Genomic DNA, 18,033 nt, shown 5'->3' with positions numbered 1-18,033 from the left:
TAACAATAATTTTCAATTCAAATTCCATTTTGCTGTTTTCATGTGTATTATATATATAATACACATGAAAACAGCAAAATGGAATTTGAATTGAAAGTTTTTTTTTTTTTATTTGTTTATATTTTTCATAATTTTATTCCAGATTATGTGATTTTTTTTTTCAGTTTTTCAGACGGCTAAATCGTTTTATTATTTTTTTAAGAAGTCATATTTTTATGGCCATATGTTTATTTTTACGTATATACCAATTTCGTCCATAGACTGTAAAAAAGATTTCGTCATTTTTAGTTGTTATGAGAAAGTTTGAAAAATAATTATGTGGTTCAATGTGTAAACAACACAGTACCCAAACACTTACAGTAACATTACCATCATTTTTAATACTTTTATTTATTTATTTAAATGAAGGCTATATTAAGTAACATATAATATTAAATTGGATTATCGTATTTAGACAGAGACACTTTTGCGAGTTTCTTGCTGCGCTTCTCCAGCGCGGCCTGCAGGAGGCAGCATCACACTGAGAGCGTCCCGAGTCTACACGTAAAGCGGAAAAGAAGAAGAAGAAGAAGAAAAACTAATGGCGCGTTCCTGGAGTTGACACTTTGATGTCAATTTAGTAGTGCATTTATTTCATGTTGTCGTGTTCCATTGTACCCCAGCCGACCAGAATTACTTATTTCTTCGAGCGCTGTTAAGAGATTGCGCTGGTCTCTGTGGTTACAGTTAGTGCTTGCTGCAGCTCTCTACATGTGATCAGTGTGTTTTGGGGGAAAATGCCTCTTATTAAGCTCAGAGGAGTCAGTGTGGACTTCCCCTTCACTCCATACCCGTGCCAGGAGGACTACATGAACAAAGTCATCGAGTGCCTGCAGAATGTAAGAACGTACACTGTATAGACTAAAGTATTGGGACACCCCCTTCTAATGAACAGGTTTGACTACTTCAGTCATTTCCATGAGTGCAAATCTTAATGTTTACGCATATAATGATATTCTGGGGAATTGTATGCTTCTAATTTATTAGCAACAGTTTGGTCAGGACCCTTTTCTATTCTAACATGACAATGCCTCTGTGTATAAGGCAAAGATAAAAAAAGAAATGATTGATTGAGTCAGTGTGGAAGAACTTGACTGGTCGCCTGTGACTTTAAATGCAGACCTTGAGCTAAGAACTCATCACCAAACACCAGTGACTAGACTAGAAAAGGGTCCAGGCCAAACTGTTGCTATAAAATTATAAGCACACAATTCCCTAGAATATCATTATATGCTTAAACATTAAGATTTGCACTCATGGAAATTACTAAAGTAGTCAAACCTGTTCATTAGAACGCTTTACTTTTGTATTGTACATATAGTGTATACAGTCCCAGCTACATTCACAGTCTTGATAGTCATTGAAATACCCTTTGCTTTGACTTGCCAGCTACTTTAAGTTTAACCCTTGTGCGTCAGTTTAAAAAGTTACACAGGGGTCCTTAGAGGACAAAAATGTCCATGTCAAAAACGGTCATAGAAATATATTCTTTTTTTTTTTTTCTCGCTTTGATATGGATCTTGTTACCAACATTAATCTTGAATCAAATTAAATAATTTCTTTTAAATATTTTGAACCGGTAAACAGTTTGTTTACATAATGACACTGTTGTCATACTAAATTCTAAGGAGATTTTCTTTTGGATTATTACAGCTGTGTATATGTGTAGCAACAACATGTATTTTATCCTGCTAACTGTCACCCCGTCCCGTATACGGGACGCCTACGTTTACTTCACTAAATTCTTATCTAATCATGACAAACTATATATCATTGGAAAGACTCCCAAATAGATATTTTACCAATGTTTTTTTGTTAAAAATTATGTAAGAAAAGTAATAGATTAATTTATGACAAGAGTGCACCCTCAAAAATCTACATCATAACAGGAGTTCTGACCTTGTCAAAAAAAAAGTCTCCTTCGTTGCCTTTTTTTCTGTCACACTTTAGAAATAATCAGAAAAGATATATCAACTGAAAACTTAAAATCTCAAAATTCATAATTTAAAGCCCATTTTAAAATCAGACATTGCATTACCATGAAAATGGTACATCAAAATCATGTTATAAAATGTTTTTGTTCATGAATTATAAAAATTTTAGTTTGGAAAGTGCACTTTCAAGTCTATGTTCAAAAATGTGAGTGACAGTTAAGGGTTATTTATATATATATATAATATATATATATATATATATATATATATATATATATATATATATATATAATATATATATATATATATATATATATATATATATATATATATATATATATAAAATATAATATAAACTACAGTTCATACACACTTTTCTCAGTAGGCACCATAGGTAGAGCCATACAAACCAAACTCCGACATCCACAGAATTTTTTCTCCCAGCAGAAGCAGAAAACAGGTAAAAAATGAGCCTATTCTTTATAGGCCAGATAACCTGAGAAAATGGTTTCATCAGTTGGAAAATAGTGAAAAGAAAAAAAAAAAGTAAATTTGTAGCCTTGCCAAAAGATTGAAAGCCTATTAACAAAGAATGCATACTTTTATGCTTTAGGCGCACTATGATTAAACATTGCAGTTTTTAATGGTAGATCTTGAGTAAGCTTAAAATATGAAATATTAGAATTCCAATAAAAATACGCATTTTATGCTGTTTGCATTAACGACTAAAATTAATTATGCACAAGGGGCTTTAAAGATAGAACAGAGTTGAAATTGTACAACATCACATTATAGTCTTCTTAACAATGAGAAAAGTCTGCCACTTTTTGTTTTCAAAAACTTTTTTCCCATTAGAGGTACAATATCATTGTAAATGTCTCTGAAAGACATTCTGCTGAAGGTGCAATGACATTTTTGTTTTACTTACCCTTTGATTCACGTGTAATATGAAGGCAGTACAATTTAATCTAATGCAATAAAGGTTTTAAAGTCTTCCTGTGAAAGGTCACATTGTTCCATTCATTGCCTATTAATGGTGTGACATGCCCTTGTACTCTTTCAGAAAGTGAATGGAGTTCTTGAAAGTCCCACTGGCACCGGTAAAACGCTCTGTCTGCTGTGTTCAGCGCTGGGGTGGAGAGAGCACTTCAAAGACACCATCTCTGCCCGCAAGATAGCAGAGAGAATGGGAGGTGCGGAGCTCTTCCCTGACAGAGCAATGTCTTCATGGGGAACAGCAGCCACCGACGGAGACACTCCAAGTATTGTCCTTACACTCATATGACTTATAAACTGAATTCCTTTGACAGTTTACATGCTGGACAGCATTAGCACTTCAAAACACACGCGTCACAATAATCCTGAGTTTTGTCTTTCCTTAATATTTTAGCTTATTACACAGACATCCCCAAGATCATATATGCATCCAGGACCCATTCACAGCTAACACAAGTCATCAGTGAACTGAAGAACACATCATACAGGTCAGCTGTCTGAATTCATATCGCATATTCAAAGGATATTGTGCAGTGAGCAATGTATTATCACATTAAGAATATGAAAACATATAATGGAAAACATCACATACTGCTAAAAGGTTTTTCAACATTTTCTGTTAATGCATACACTACTGTGTTAATAAAAATACAGTAAAATTGTGAAATATTATTGCAATTTAAAATAACTTTTTTCTATTTGAATATATTTTAAAATGTAATTTATTCACGTGATGCAATGTTGAATTCTCAGCATCATTACTCCATGTGATCCTTCAGAAATCATTCTGATACGCTGATTCGCTGTTCAAGAAATTTAAACCATTTTTGCTTATTTAAAATGATTTCGTTTTCATTTTTCAATAACAGATTGTATTGTTCTTGATTGCAGGCCAAAGATTTGTGTTTTGGGATCAAGAGAACAGCTCTGTATAAACCAGGAAGTGATGCGTCATGAAAGTAACCACATTAAGGTATGATCCACTGTTATTTTAGTATAAGTGAGATACTATAATAGGCTTTAAGAATATTTAAAATCAGTTTTTCAATTTTCCATTTTTATTTTAATTTTAGTTTTGGTAATTTTTATATACATAAAATGTTAGAGCTATATCTCAGCACCATATTAATGAAAGCATTATGTCTTATTTCAAGTTCACATGTGCAGAGCAAAAGTATCGTCTCGCTCCTGTGTCTTTTACAACAATGTTGATGGTATGAAGACTAAAATTCGTGACATACCAGTAGAGCTTTGTGTTAGTTATAATGGTTTTGATTGTTATTTTGTGAATCTGCTTATAAATAGAAACCGCTGAATGTTTCTTTTTGTTTTGTTCCTTTTTAGAGAAAAGCACTGACAAAGAAATCATGAATTCTATTCTGGATGTGGAAGATCTTGTAAAAACAGGCAAAAAGCAAAGGTGAGACACTGCATGCAGTTTCATGGCCTCGACTGCAGCACTGAAAGAAATCGTTGCGTTTAAAACATCTTAAATCTGACATGTTTCCAGTGAGAGTATTTTTTTGAGGGTTTGTAAATAGTGATGTTTATCAGATTGTTTGTTCCTGTAGAGTTTGCCCATACTACCTGTCACGCACACTTAAACAACACGCTGATGTCATCTTCATGCCATACAACTACCTGCTTGACCCAAAGGTGAGACATTTATCCTGCTGATATCATCACTTTAAATACACTGCTATATTTTGAAGAAAGTCTCTTATACCTGACCTTGGTCAAACTTGGCCTGCTGTGCTCGATGGAGGCAGGAGAGTTCAACACCCCATTACAGCACTACATAGAGGGAGTATGACAGAATTAGAGGAGGAAATGGGGAGGTGGAGGGGTGCTGGAAGAATTATCACTGTCTGGGAGGGCTCAATGACTGCTGCTTATATACTCTAGGCTTGTGATGATTGACTGGACTGAATGATTAGGCTCCTCCTGAACCTATGTTTTGAACTTCACTCATTAGTTGTGTGTTTTTCTGGGATAGATCTGTTTGATTTTTATTCTAAATGGATTTTTGTTGATTCGCAGAGTCGAAGAGCACACAACATAGAGCTGAAAGGAGCTGTGGTTATTTTTGACGAGGCTCATAATGTTGTAAGTATCTTAAAGGGATGCTCCACCCCAAAATGAAAGTTGTCATTAATCACTTACCCCCATGTCATTCCAAATGCGTGAAAGCTTCGTTCGTCTTCGGAACGCAATTTAAGATATTTTGGATGAAAACAGTGAGGCTTGAGACTGTCCCATAGACTGCCAAATAAATAACAGTGTCAAGGTCAGGAAAGTATGAAAAGCATCGTCAGAATAGTCCATCTGCCATGATTCAACCGTAACGTTATGAAGTGACGAGAATACTTTTTGTACACGAAGAAAACAAAAATAACGACTTTATTCAGCAATTCCTCTCCTCTGTGTCTCTCCAAATCACCGTAGCACCATTTTGGAGAATCATAGCAGTACGCAGGCGGCGTATGCTCTTCTGTGTCAGCCGCGCCACAAGGATACGGTTTCTACGTATATTTACACTTTGGTTTGAAAGAAAGGGTGTACGCCGCCCGCGTACAGCTCAGATTCTCCAAAATGGCACTACAGAGGAGAGACAGAGGAGAGGAATTGTTGAATAAAGTGGTTATTTTTGTTTTCTTTGTGTACAAAAAGTATTTTTGTCGCTTCATAACATTACGGTTGAATCACTGATGGCAGATGGACTATTCTGACGATGCTTTTCATACTTTCCTAACCTTGACACTGTTATTTACTTGGCAGTCAATGGGACAGTCACAAGCCTCTCGGTTTTCATCCAAAATATCTAAAACTGTGTTCCGAAGAGGAACGAAGCTTTTACGTGTTTGGAACGACATGGGGGTAAGCGATTAATGACAAAATTTTCATTTTGGGGTGGTGTATCCCTTTAAAGGTTTTTTTTTTTTTTTTTTTTTTTTTTTTTTTTTTTGAGACCTCAAAGTTATTCAGCATGTGAAATTATGCAGTTCTGTGTTCTTGTTTTTTTATATTTATATTCTGCTGTTTGTCTGCATTATCAGGAGAAGATGTGTGAAGAGTCCACCTCGTTTGACCTCACCCCTTACGACCTGATTTCTGCTATTGAGGCCGTGGATCGCCTGCTGCGGGAACAAGCCTCAGACATCAGCAAAGCAGATTCTGCTGAAGATTTTAATGTGGAATCGTTGAACTCTGGTTAGTTTATATTTGTCAAGATTTTCTTTTGCTTTTTTTACATTTGTTTCTTTTCAAAATATTGTTTGTTTTAAATGTTATATAAAATTATGTATACATTTTTATATATATATATATATATATATATATATATAATATATATATATATATATATACACACACACATACACACACACACACACACACACGGGCGTTATATACTCCTAATAATGAACTCCCTTGTTTTTATCCAATGTATTATTTTGCAGGATTGAAACTGGATATCACCACAATTGCAAAAATAAAACGTAGGTTGCATTTTACAAGTTAACATTGTAGTACAGTATCATGCTTGTGGAGTTGTTTGGAATCCATTTTTCAGTATAAAGAAAAACATTTTCCTCAACGCACAACTTATTAATCTTACAGAAGTTTTGATGGATCTGGAATCTTCCATTAACGGTTTTGAGATGCCAGCAAATAATCAAGGAATCACCAAACCCGGCAGGTCAGTGGAGTTCAGTGCTGCGAATGTGTATCCGTGACCTTGATATATTGACAGTAAAAATACACAACAGCTAATATTCTGTCTCTTCCTCTCTTAAAGTTTCATATATGAGCTTTTTCAAACAGCTCATGTGAACTCTGAAACTAAAACAGCTGTGGTGGAAGCCATGGAGCAGATCACAGGATATTTAGCAGGGAGTGAGTGTTTACAAATCCTCAATATAATCGACTTTTCCTGTTTATTAGTGCTTCTTTGATGCACATATGTAATTTTTTGCAGGGCCTGGTGTCTTTCTGAACACTAGTGGACTACAGAAAGTGGCAGATATAATTCAGGTCAGGAGTATGTTAAAGAGATCAGTTGGCTCTTTTCTGTATTTCTTTCCTATATTTATTATGTTTGTTTCTTTATTCTTATTCAGCTGGTGTTTGGGGCTGAACCTCCAGAGGGCAGCAAGAAATCACAGATGGAAAACAGCATGAAGGAGTTTAAGGTTTGCTCTAATTGATTTTCATATTCATGCTGTCTTCATCAGTACATGAAGTTGTCTGAGCACATCAGGTTTTAGGTTCCAGTCAAGTCAAATGGTACATTTATATCTCTGATTATTTTAAGAGTGGAAATGTTGCTGTTTTTAAAACTAAGGCCAGTTCAAGTTGTGGTTTTGTCCTGAGTTTTAATGGGAAATTCCATCATGCATCCATCCATCTTTTTGGAAAGAAATTAATCCTTTTTTCGGCAAGGATGCATTAAATTGATCAAAAGTAATAGTAAAGTGATTTAGAATGTTACAAAAGATTTCTATTTCGAATAATGGATAAAAGCCAGGATTAAAAAAAAACTGTTTTTCCTATTGGTAATAATCATAAATGTTTCTTGAGCAGCAAATCAGCATATTAGACAGATTTCTGAATGATCATGAAGACTGGAGTAATGATGCTGAAAATTCAGCTTTGCATCACAAGATTATATTATATTTGAAAGTATTAAAATAGAAAATAGTCATCTTAAAGTGTAATGATATTTCACAGTATTACTGTTTCTACTGTATGTTTGATCCTTGCTGAGCATGTGTTTTCTTTCAAAAACATTAAATATTCTTACTGATCCCTAACTATTGGATGGTATAGTCTGATATATGTCTGATGATAGTTCCTCTAGTCATCGTGTTTCACTTCCAATCTCTGCTACTGCTTCCTGAATCTGTCTCACATCAGGTCCACATTCATCCAGACACCAGCAACTTCAAGAAGAAGCAGGTGACTGATGTATGGGCTTCCTCCTCTACCAAAAAACAAGGTATGATGCTCTTAATTCGGTCTCTGTGAAGCCTCATGTTTAGTAAATGTGTTTTCAAAAGGAATCTGATATTCTGGAAAACCAATCTGAGAATCTGAGAGTTATTATTGCTTCAATATTAGAAGTGTTTGTTGGCTTGGTGCACATACAGCTTCCACAAAGAAATTCTGAAAAAAGTGAAGTTGCATGTTAAACTTGTATGCCTGAGCTATAAAAGATTGAAAGTGTGTTTGCATATTTTATAGGGAATGTGCTGAGTTACTGGTGTTTTTCTCCGGGGTTCAGCATGCAGGAGTTGCTCAGACAGGAAGTACGCAGCATCATTCTGACCAGTGGAACTCTCTCGCCGCTCTCATCCTTCACCTGTGAAATGCAAATGTTAGTGCTCTTCTCCTCTAGCTGTCCCCTCTGAGGTTTATGAGTTATGATGTGGGTTGGGTGCTAATTCTCTGCTGATTTTTTTCTGCAGTCCTTTCCCTGTATCCTTGGAGAATCCTCACGTCATCCAGCGTGATCAGATCTTCGTCAGTGTCATTGAAAAAGGTCCGGATGGGGTTCAGTTGAGCACAGCCTTTAACAGGAGGTGAGTGGAAGTTTGGGGCCAGTTATTTAGTACATATATTTAGCAAAGAATAATTAAGTTCAAGGGTTGTTCTGTCACATTAACATCCTCTGCTGAAGGGGAAGAAGTTTGGGGCCAGTTATTTAGTACATATATTTAGCAAAGAATAATTAAGTGCCAGGAAAGAGATTTACGGTAACTAAAGATTTCTATTACAAATACTGTTCTTTTCAACATTGATATTAATAAGAAAAGTTTCTTGAGAAGTTTTCTGAAGGATCATGTGACACTGAAGACTGGAGTAATGATGCTGAAAATTCAGCTTTGCATGACAGGAATAAATTACATTTTAAATGTCAATGTTATTGTAGTTAGCTCAAAGTTTTTCTTTAATTCTAAAATTTATTTCAGCTAGTTGCCAAGGCAATGTTTCTTAATTTAGCTTAGATATTGACTTGAAATATTAATAAAATATATATAGAATTATAAAACTACTAAAAATGACAAACACACAACAACCAAAATTGTAACTACAATGAAAATAGAAAATATAAAAATAAAAACTGATTCAAAATATTAATAAAAACTGTAATGGTATCTGATACTGTTATTCTCATCTGAGATGTGATATTTATATTGACCATGGGCTAAAAAAAAAAAAAAAAAAAAAAAGCAAAAACAACAAAAAAAAACAAAAAAAAATGACTGAAATTAAATTAAATAAAAAAAAAAAAAAAAAAAAAATGTTTTTGTTACTTGAAATAAAACAAATATTACAAAAATTCCAGGGACAAAATTCTCCTTTTTGTTTAGTTTAGATGGTTGTGCTAACATAACTAAAGCTAAAACTGAAATAAAAATAATGAAAAATATATGGACATTTAAAAAACTAATAAAAATGCCAAAAACACTAAAATTGCTAAAACTTTAAGGTAAAAACAGAAATAAAAAAGGGGGGGGGGACTAATGCAAACTATTAATAAAAATTATAGTAGTTTCTCATTGATACTAAAAGGACTGCTGTAAAAGCAGCTCATGTGACATGTTTGCTATAGTTCAAGTCTTCTGAATCCAGATGTCTGGTTTGTGAACATGGCTCTCTTTGGTTTTTGAATTCGTTCCTGAAAACATGTCGTCCATGGGAAACACTCTGGGTGAGATATCCTCACACAAAACAGCAGCTGATCTGATCACTTATCAGTAATACTTTGATGATCAGCATGATGATCAATGTAATGATTATTATTGGCTTTGCAGTTAATCTGGCACGGGTGGTGCCTCATGGACTGCTGGTGTTCTTCCCCTCGTATCCGGTGATGGACAAGACTCTGGAGTTCTGGAGGGTGAGCTTGTATTTCTGAGAAAAATATGTAGCTGAGAAATGTTGAAAGCTGTATTTTCAAACTTTGAAGCACTGTTAACACAAGACATTTACATTTAGAGGCTATTCCATTCAATTTATTCCTGAAATTTGCTTTATTTGGGGTCAAAAAGGTTTTAAAAGTTTCATAAAACCTGCAGAAACCCTGTTTATTGTAAAATAAATGAAAACAAGCATTATTTTTTATTACAAGTTTCCATTTTTAAGGGTAAAATTGATGTAGATTTCGTGATTACCCTGTTCCTCTTTTGCTAACTGTAGTATTTTAGTCATTATACACCACTCCTTTCACTCTCTCAGGCTAATGGACATGCCGATCGCATTGAGAATGTGAAGCCCATGTTTGTAGAAACGAGGGGTAAAGGCACTTTTACAGAGGTAACCGCTATTGCTATCAGTCATATAACTGCTCACTCAGTATGAGTTGATATAGATGCTATCATAATGCTAACACAGCTTGATCTGCACAAGCTGTCAGTCAGTGCCGCTCTGAAATTGTGTTCTCCTGCAGGTGATTGATGGTTATTATGACAAGGTGAATGACCCAAACTCCAACGGAGGCAGCTTCTTCGCCGTATGCAGAGGAAAGGTGAGACTATAAATATTTAATGCAATAAAAAATAATTTATTTATGAACCAAGATCAGTAATATCATCACATTATTTCTGTTTTCCAAGCAAGCGAAGGGTTGGATTTTGCAGACACGTACGGTCGAGGGGTTGTGATCACTGGGCTTCCCTTCCCCCCCAGGATGGACCCCAGAGTGGTGCTAAAAATGCAGTATCTGGACGAGATGTGCAAAAATAAAATTAGCGGAGTGAAGGTACCTGCTCTTCAAGATTTAATATTAAGATGTTTATTTATTACAATTTTAATTCAATTAAAAATCAATTCATTAATTAAACCTATTATTTATATTTTTAAAAATGAATACTTATTTAGCAAGCATGCATTCAACTGACCAAAAGTAATATGCAAATCAGCATATCAGAATGATTTCTGAAGGATCATGTGACACTGACATCTGGAGTAATGATGCTGAAATTCAGCTTTAACGTCACAGGAATAAATTACATTTTAAACTATATTTATATAGAAAACAGTTTTGTAAATTGTAATATTATTATTACAATTATATTTATATATACAATTATATATACAATTATTATATATTATTATTATTATTTCACAATATTACTGTACTTTTGAGCCCAAACGTTTTAATACTAGTGAAAATATGAATTAATTATTTATTCATTTATTCAGAAATGCACTAAAGATATAATTCGTACATATAATGTAAATGAATGCAGTCATTTTTTTTTAATTTCTGAATTAATTCATTTTGATATTTGGGGCATAGCGTGAAAATATCAGGATGGTACAACTGTCCTTTATGATATCATAATGAAGAGAAATTATATTATAATTAACTACATATATATATATATAAAATTGATTAGTAATATGCATTGCTAAGAACTTGATTTGGACAACTTTAAAGGGCGATTTTATCAATATTTTTTCTCAACTATTTGAAAATCTGGAATATATCTCGGCCAAATATTGTCCTATCCTAACAAACCATACATCAAAGGAAAGCTTTTTTTATCCAGATTTCAGATGATTTATAAATCTCAATTTCAAAAAATGAGATTATGTCTGGTTTTGTGGTCCAGGGTCACATTTTTGCATTAATAATTCATGATGTTTGTGAATTTTTTTTTTTTACCAATGCCTCAAAATATTTGTATATTTTTATTTGAATATTGTATTAATTAGTACATTTGTAATATTTTTATTTGAAAACTTCTTGGAAAATAATGATGGTGGTGTACGTGTATTCAAGGTGTAAAGAAAACCTGCAGTGAACTGCGTATGGTTCAGGTAGAGCTGTGTGTTCTTATGGTCTGTCTGGTTGTTTAGTATCTGTCTGGGCAGGAGTGGTACAGACAGCAGGCCTCTCGAGCCGTCAATCAAGCCATTGGCAGAGTGATCCGGCACAGAGAAGACTACGGAGCTATTTTCCTCTGTGATCACAGGTCAGTGCTAATTACTCCAACAGCAATTCCCAGCAAGTACACAGATATTAATGTTTATTAATGTTAAACTCCAGGTTCAAAGGCACCGAAGCCCGTAATCAGCTTCCTTCATGGGTGAGGCCGTATGTTAAGATTTATGATGGCTTTGGGACCATGGTCCGTGATGCGGCTCAATTCTTTCGGACGGCGCAAAAAACTGTAAGTCCATTTCTTGTTTCTCATTTCCTGTTCCATGACCTGTTTTTACACTAATAAGAGCTGACATGCACATTTCTTGTTCGATTTGTGTATCAGAGACCAGTTCCTGTTAGGAAAGAAAAAGAGGCCTGTAAAAATCAGGCAGTCACCGGGCCGCTCCACACAGGCTCCGGCTGTCCTGCTAAGAGTGTCTGGCTCAGTGACACCTCTCAAAAGGCCAAAACACTAGACTCACACGTCCCCAGCCTAAAGAGGAGAAAATTAGGTGAGCTCACCTCTATTCCTGCTTTTTTCTGGCCTTTTAATGAGGTCTGAGGAGACACATTTCACATCTTGGAGGTTTTTGCCTCTAACTCTTATGAAAGTCTTGCTTGAATCTACTGTAATTTTTTTTAAAACGGTAATTGTGAAAAAGTCAAGTAATTAAGCAATCAATTATAATTTGGTCTCATTCTGAGACTGTGATTTATAAAAAAGCGCTGTTGAAGCAATTAAACATTAACATTAGACAATGCTAAGAGAAAAATCTGTTTTTAACCGACAGAACCCTCATTTTTTTATCATTTGGAGGATGTTTTGACATTTTTTCATACCATTTTTAAATGTTTTAAATTAAGTCTTTTTTGCTCACCATGGCTGCATTTATGTGCTCAAACTACAGTAAAAACACAAATTTTGTGAAATATTATTACAATTTAATAAATTAAAATATAAAATGTAATATATTTAAAAATGTAAATCATTCCTGTGATGCAAAGCTGAATTTTCAGCATCATTACTCCAGTCTTCAGTGTCACACAGAAATCATTCTAATATGCTGATTTGGTGCTCAAGAAGCATTTATTATTATTATTTTCAATGCTGAAAAAAGTTGTGGTTCTTAATATATATGCCGAAACCATGATTATACTTCTATTCAAATGTCTGGGGTTTGTGTGCATGTTTTTAATAGAAATGAATGCTTTTATTTTGCAAATATGCATTAAATTAATCAAAGGTTACATTAAAAACATTTATAATTTTACAAAAAATTCTATTTTAAATAAATGCTGTATGAACTTTCTGATCATCAAAAAAATCCTGAAAAATGATTTAATAAAATATTAAGCAGCAAAAATGTTTTTTAACATTGATAGTCATAAGTGGCATTATTAATAACTGAGCACTAAATTAGCATATTACTATGATCTCCCAAGAATCACTGAAGACTGAAGTAATGATGCAGAAGATTCAGCTTTGCATCACAGGAATAAATTACATTTTACAATATATTAAAATAGAAAATAGTTATTTCAAATTGCAATAATATTTCACAATATCACTGTTTTCACTGTATTTTATTCAAATAATTGCAGCCTTGGTGAGCATAAGAGACTTCATTCAAAATATTTAAAAAATCATTGTTTTCAAACTTTTGTACATTCAGTGCGAGTCAGTTAAAATGATTGTGATGTTTTAGATTCCGAAGAGCATTCTGGGCGGGATGGAGCGGCCAGACTTTGCATTCAATATGAGATGGAGATGACAAGTAACAGGAAACCAGTCAGCCTGCTGGATGCCCTGGATGACACCACCAACAAAGGAGAGAGGGAAGACACCATGGCTGGGGAAGAAAGAGTGAGATAAGAATTAAATCGCTGGAGACATCATTTAGTTGCTCTCTTTCCAAACCAATTTTATTTTCTTTCTGCCATTTAGCACAAAATGAGATGTAATGCAGAATGTCGGAGCAGCTATTTTCCATATAATGAAAGTGCATGGGGATGTATATGGCAATGGTCCAAAAGAGGACAAGTAGAATAAAAGTAGTCACATGCCACCTGTGCGCCCTTTTTCCAGGTCTTTTAAATTCATACGACAGTTCGGTGTGAGAAACACTGGTGTAGGCAGTGATTTCACATTTCTCAGAGAAATTGGAAGTGAGTAACCTAGAAAATGAATTTTTTCTGAATAAATGAGATATGAATGGTAACAAATTACCTCATAAATCATGATCAGGGTTTTGAATGACACCATGATCTCTTTTTATCCGTTTCTCAAATCTTTCTACTTTCGTCAATTTAGCTCATTGTGCAGGTCTGTAAAAAGATTCTTATGCCGTAAAATAACTGTGATCAAATCTTTCTGCTAATTTTCCCTTTCTCTCATTGGTCTTTGACCCTGCAGGCGAGTCGCTTGTCGACTCTTTCCCTCCAGCATGACAAACGTCTGGATGATGAATCGAGGGGTGGGAAACGGAAAATTAAAGTGGTTCAAGAGCGGGTGAGGGATCATGATTGAATTTTTCACGTGTTGTATTCTTTTGGTGTATGTAGACCTTATTCTGTTGATTACAAGACTATGCAAAAATCGCACAGACTTTTAGAAAAGAAAGGATTATTCATCCAAAAAGTGACAAAATTTTATATATATATATAATATGGAAAGTTCAACAGCCTAAATTTGAATATTTGTAACATTATTGTCTTTAACTGTTAAGCTGTCACATTTGGTAATTTAATGTGTCCTTGCTGAATTAATTTCTTAATGACAAAATGAACATTTTGTCATTAATCACTTACCACATGTCGTTCCAAACCCGTAAAAGCTTTGTTCGTCTTTGGAACACAATTTAAGATATTTTGGATGAAAACCGGGAGGCCTGTGACTGTCCCATAGACTGCCAAATAAATATCTGTGTCAAGGTCCATAAAAGGTATGAAAGTCGTCGTCAGAATACTCCATCTGCCATCAGACGTGCAATCCGTTTATATGAAGTGACGAAAACACTTTTTAAAAGATAAAAAACAAAAAATTAATAATTTTGTGGAGTATCACCCCCATCAACTAATAATATTCCTCCAAAAAAACTGACAATTTAAAATTTAGTGACGCAGTAATTACACACTTCACCTATAAATTTAGTGGATGACCAAAATGGATTTGTGCATCTCCTTTGTTCTTTTGTATTAAATGTATTTTATGTCCGGCTGTGCTTTAGAAAACAGTGGCTTCCTGTACTGCAAAAACAGGCAAAGCTTTCATGATGGAGCTGAGACGATGCCTGAGTCACGAGAACTTCAAGCTCATCATGGAGGCGCTGCAGTCCTACAAGACATCCGATGACCTGAGTGACCTTCTTGCTAATGTGACTGAACCGCTCATACAAGACCACAACACACACTGTCTGCTCAGAGGTGCGGAATCACGACACATCCTTCAAGCCGATTACATTTCCACTGCTAATTCAACTGATATGCCTTCTAACATTTGAATTCCCTTCACTGATCTCTGATTGTGACTGGAATCAAAACTGGCAGATAAAGAGCATCGTCTTCTTTTTTCAGGTCTTTATCAGTTTATTCGACCACACCATAAGAAAGAGTTTGATGAGCGTTGTTTGGAGTTAACAGGGGAAGGCTGTGGATATAAACAAGAGCATTCGCTGTCCAGGGAGGAGCGAGATGCTCTCAGGCTGAACACAGGTAACATCCGATTTCTATCTAGTGTGTAACAGTTACAGGAAATATTTAGAACTTATTTTTTCTCTCCATAATGATAAATAACATTGTTTTATGTTTTCCTTTTCTAGCAAAAAGTGAGATGTCATCTGTGAATCCACCCAGTGAGCAGCTGAACCAAGGTGGTTCTTACCTGCTCAGTGGTGGGGATAGTAACAGTAGAGGTATAGTGGAGTTTATTGGTATTAACTGCAATTAAAAAGGTCTTGTATAGGGTGGCCATCCATCCAGTTTTAGATGGGACAGTCCAGTTTTAAAACACCACGTCTGTCTATTGCCATATGCTGGAGCCGCTCACTCATCCTCTTTTTAAGACTACTGTTTTATATTTTATACAATGGCCTATATTATAAATAAATGAAAACATGTTTTGTTCAAGTTAAAATTAAGCGATATACACTTTATACGCTGTATTGTCAGTATGGCTGACATTGCATCTTAGATCAACACAGTTTTGTGTATCGGAATGATTCAGTGTTTTTGAACAAATCAGGTGAGTCAGTGATTCAATAAGCCATTCATGAAGATACAGCAGCTGCTAAATTCAAAAGTGCGTACTAGTTTACCACTCTTAGTATTTTAGCTTATCCTTCTACGGCAGAAATAGTAAGAGTAGTATGCTAGTATGCAGTTCCGAAATCGAGTCACTTGCTTAATTTCTAAACGAATCGGCCGTTTTGACCGAATTGATTGAATGAGTGAATCAATGACTGGCTTAATGACTTGTCGCCACCTACTGATGGTTTTAGTTTCATATTTAAATTTGCATAATTCTGTATTCAGTTCATTTTATATTTAAAGCATTCATCTCCTAACATTATTTATAAATTTTAGGTAAATGCATTTGTGGCATCAGCATTAAACAGTCTGTGTAAATGCATCTAAATGTCACTTCAGATGCACTTTTGTGGTACAAAGATAGATTTAGTTTATTTCAAGCCCTACTGTCTTATTATTCTAACTGAATTTATTGAATTTACATGAAAGATGATGCATGCATTTAATAAGATTAGAAAATTTGCCCTTGTAAAGGTTAAAAATGTCCCTAGAAATAAATTTAAGGGGGTAAATATGGAAAAGTTTATTTTTAGTTACTGGTTTAGGATTATTTTTCAGTTTTTATTCTGGCTTCAAATCCTGCATAGTGTCCTCCTTTTTGGTGTTATAGAAAATTGCCACGATATTCTTGATGCAGGCATTTGTACATTTGGAAATTGTTTTTTTGAAATTTTTACAGTGAATGTGAGAAGTGAAGTCCAGAAGCCACAAACATCCATCAAAGAAGGTCTGTCGTGCTCCTCTCTGCTGTCAGACATTAAACTGGCCATCGGTGCAGAAAAAACCAAGCAGATGTTTCTGGCCTTGCAGGCCTATAAAACATCAAACAATTATGAACAGATGGTGTCGACTGTTGTGAGTTTATTGACTGAGAGAGATGAAGACATCGCTCTACTAGAACGTAAGTCTGTTTCTTTAAGATTCATCATAACCTTTTACATTTTTTATTAAACTGGGTGTCTGTTGGGAAAGAGGCTGAACTTGTTGGGTCTGGTCTAGGGTTGTCTGTGCTCATTCGACCACAGCACAGGAAGCAGTTCAGTGAGCTGTTAAAATCCTTGACCGGAAACGATTCTGTTGCAAACCAGGATTCAGACATGGGATCAAGTCAACTAAATCAAGGTATTCTTTGTAATAATTGTGTGTAAATATTGTATTCTGCTGCAGGGATGGTAGATAAATATGCTAATCATTCTTAATTTTTATTTTTCGTTGCAGCATCTCCGTTATCTGCAGGAAAGACTCAAAGCAAGATATCATCCTTCTTTTCATGAATGCTGCTCTAAGATATCATTATCTTCATTTTTTTTCTTTTTTTTTTTTTTTTTTTTTTATACATATACCATGCATGAAGAGATTTAAGCAGGAGAATGTTGAAAAAAAAAAAATTGCACAACTGATATTTATGTAGTTATATTTTGTCAAACACTTTACATTAATTTGTTTTAAATAAATAAATGAACATTATACTTCTTTTAAATTGTGTGGGTTTTTTTCAAGTTCTTTTTTATTAATGTTAAAAAAATTACATGAAAAATAGTATGAGTGATTTGGCATCTGAACATTTTATCTTCCCTGTACCATTAAGTAGCACTATTTTACTGTATTACTATATTTTTATTTATATTTTCACGTACCATATTTTTATTCTTAATGATTAAAATCTATTCTCTAGAGAAAAGATATTAGACCAAATGTGTTATATAAATAAAGCTTGATTGGATATCCAAAACCATATAGGCTTCTAGTTAGCATTTTTTTTTTTAGGATATAAAAGATTTATAAAAGGAATAAATTCAAAAGTGCAAAAATACCAACGATAGAGTT

The 18,033-nt window shown here is 34.3% G+C and overlaps 1 protein-coding gene across 1 annotated transcript; it reads left to right on the top strand.

Annotated features, from left to right (window-relative positions):
- Positions 1-527: 527 nt before the first annotated feature.
- Positions 528-17,686, top strand: LOC109045000 (regulator of telomere elongation helicase 1). Its single transcript, XM_042734522.1, has 33 exons — positions 528-878; positions 3,037-3,235; positions 3,364-3,457; positions 3,861-3,942; positions 4,123-4,183; positions 4,314-4,389; positions 4,541-4,625; positions 5,010-5,075; positions 6,026-6,179; positions 6,428-6,466; positions 6,588-6,666; positions 6,766-6,863; positions 6,946-7,001; positions 7,088-7,159; positions 7,884-7,965; positions 8,211-8,343; positions 8,435-8,549; positions 9,642-9,681; positions 9,785-9,870; positions 10,209-10,286; positions 10,420-10,497; positions 10,585-10,731; positions 11,835-11,950; positions 12,025-12,148; positions 12,245-12,413; positions 13,608-13,765; positions 14,315-14,410; positions 15,129-15,324; positions 15,475-15,612; positions 15,720-15,812; positions 16,886-17,107; positions 17,206-17,328; positions 17,425-17,686. Exons 1-33 carry the CDS (start codon positions 777-779, stop codon positions 17,478-17,480), a joined length of 3,513 nt encoding a protein of 1,170 aa, XP_042590456.1. The 5' UTR covers positions 528-776; the 3' UTR covers positions 17,481-17,686.
- Positions 17,687-18,033: the final 347 nt, after the last annotated feature.

Source organism: Cyprinus carpio, chromosome B11, assembly GCF_018340385.1.
Source record: "Cyprinus carpio isolate SPL01 chromosome B11, ASM1834038v1, whole genome shotgun sequence".
In the NCBI taxonomy this organism is placed as follows: Eukaryota; Metazoa; Chordata; class Actinopteri; order Cypriniformes; family Cyprinidae; genus Cyprinus; species Cyprinus carpio.
The sequence above is the reverse complement of the archived record's forward strand: the minus strand, read 5'-3'. Positions and strand labels throughout refer to the sequence as shown.

Coding starts and splice junctions, on each gene's coding strand:
- LOC109045000 (XM_042734522.1), top strand. CDS start 777: ATGCCTCTTATTAAGCTCAGAGGAGTCAGTGTGGACTTCCCCTTCACT. Junction 7,966..8,210: donor CTCCTCTACCAAAAAACAAG/GTATGATGCTCT, acceptor CATATTTTATAG/GGAATGTGCTGAGTTACTGG. Junction 15,613..15,719: donor TGCTCTCAGGCTGAACACAG/GTAACATCCGAT, acceptor TTCCTTTTCTAG/CAAAAAGTGAGATGTCATCT.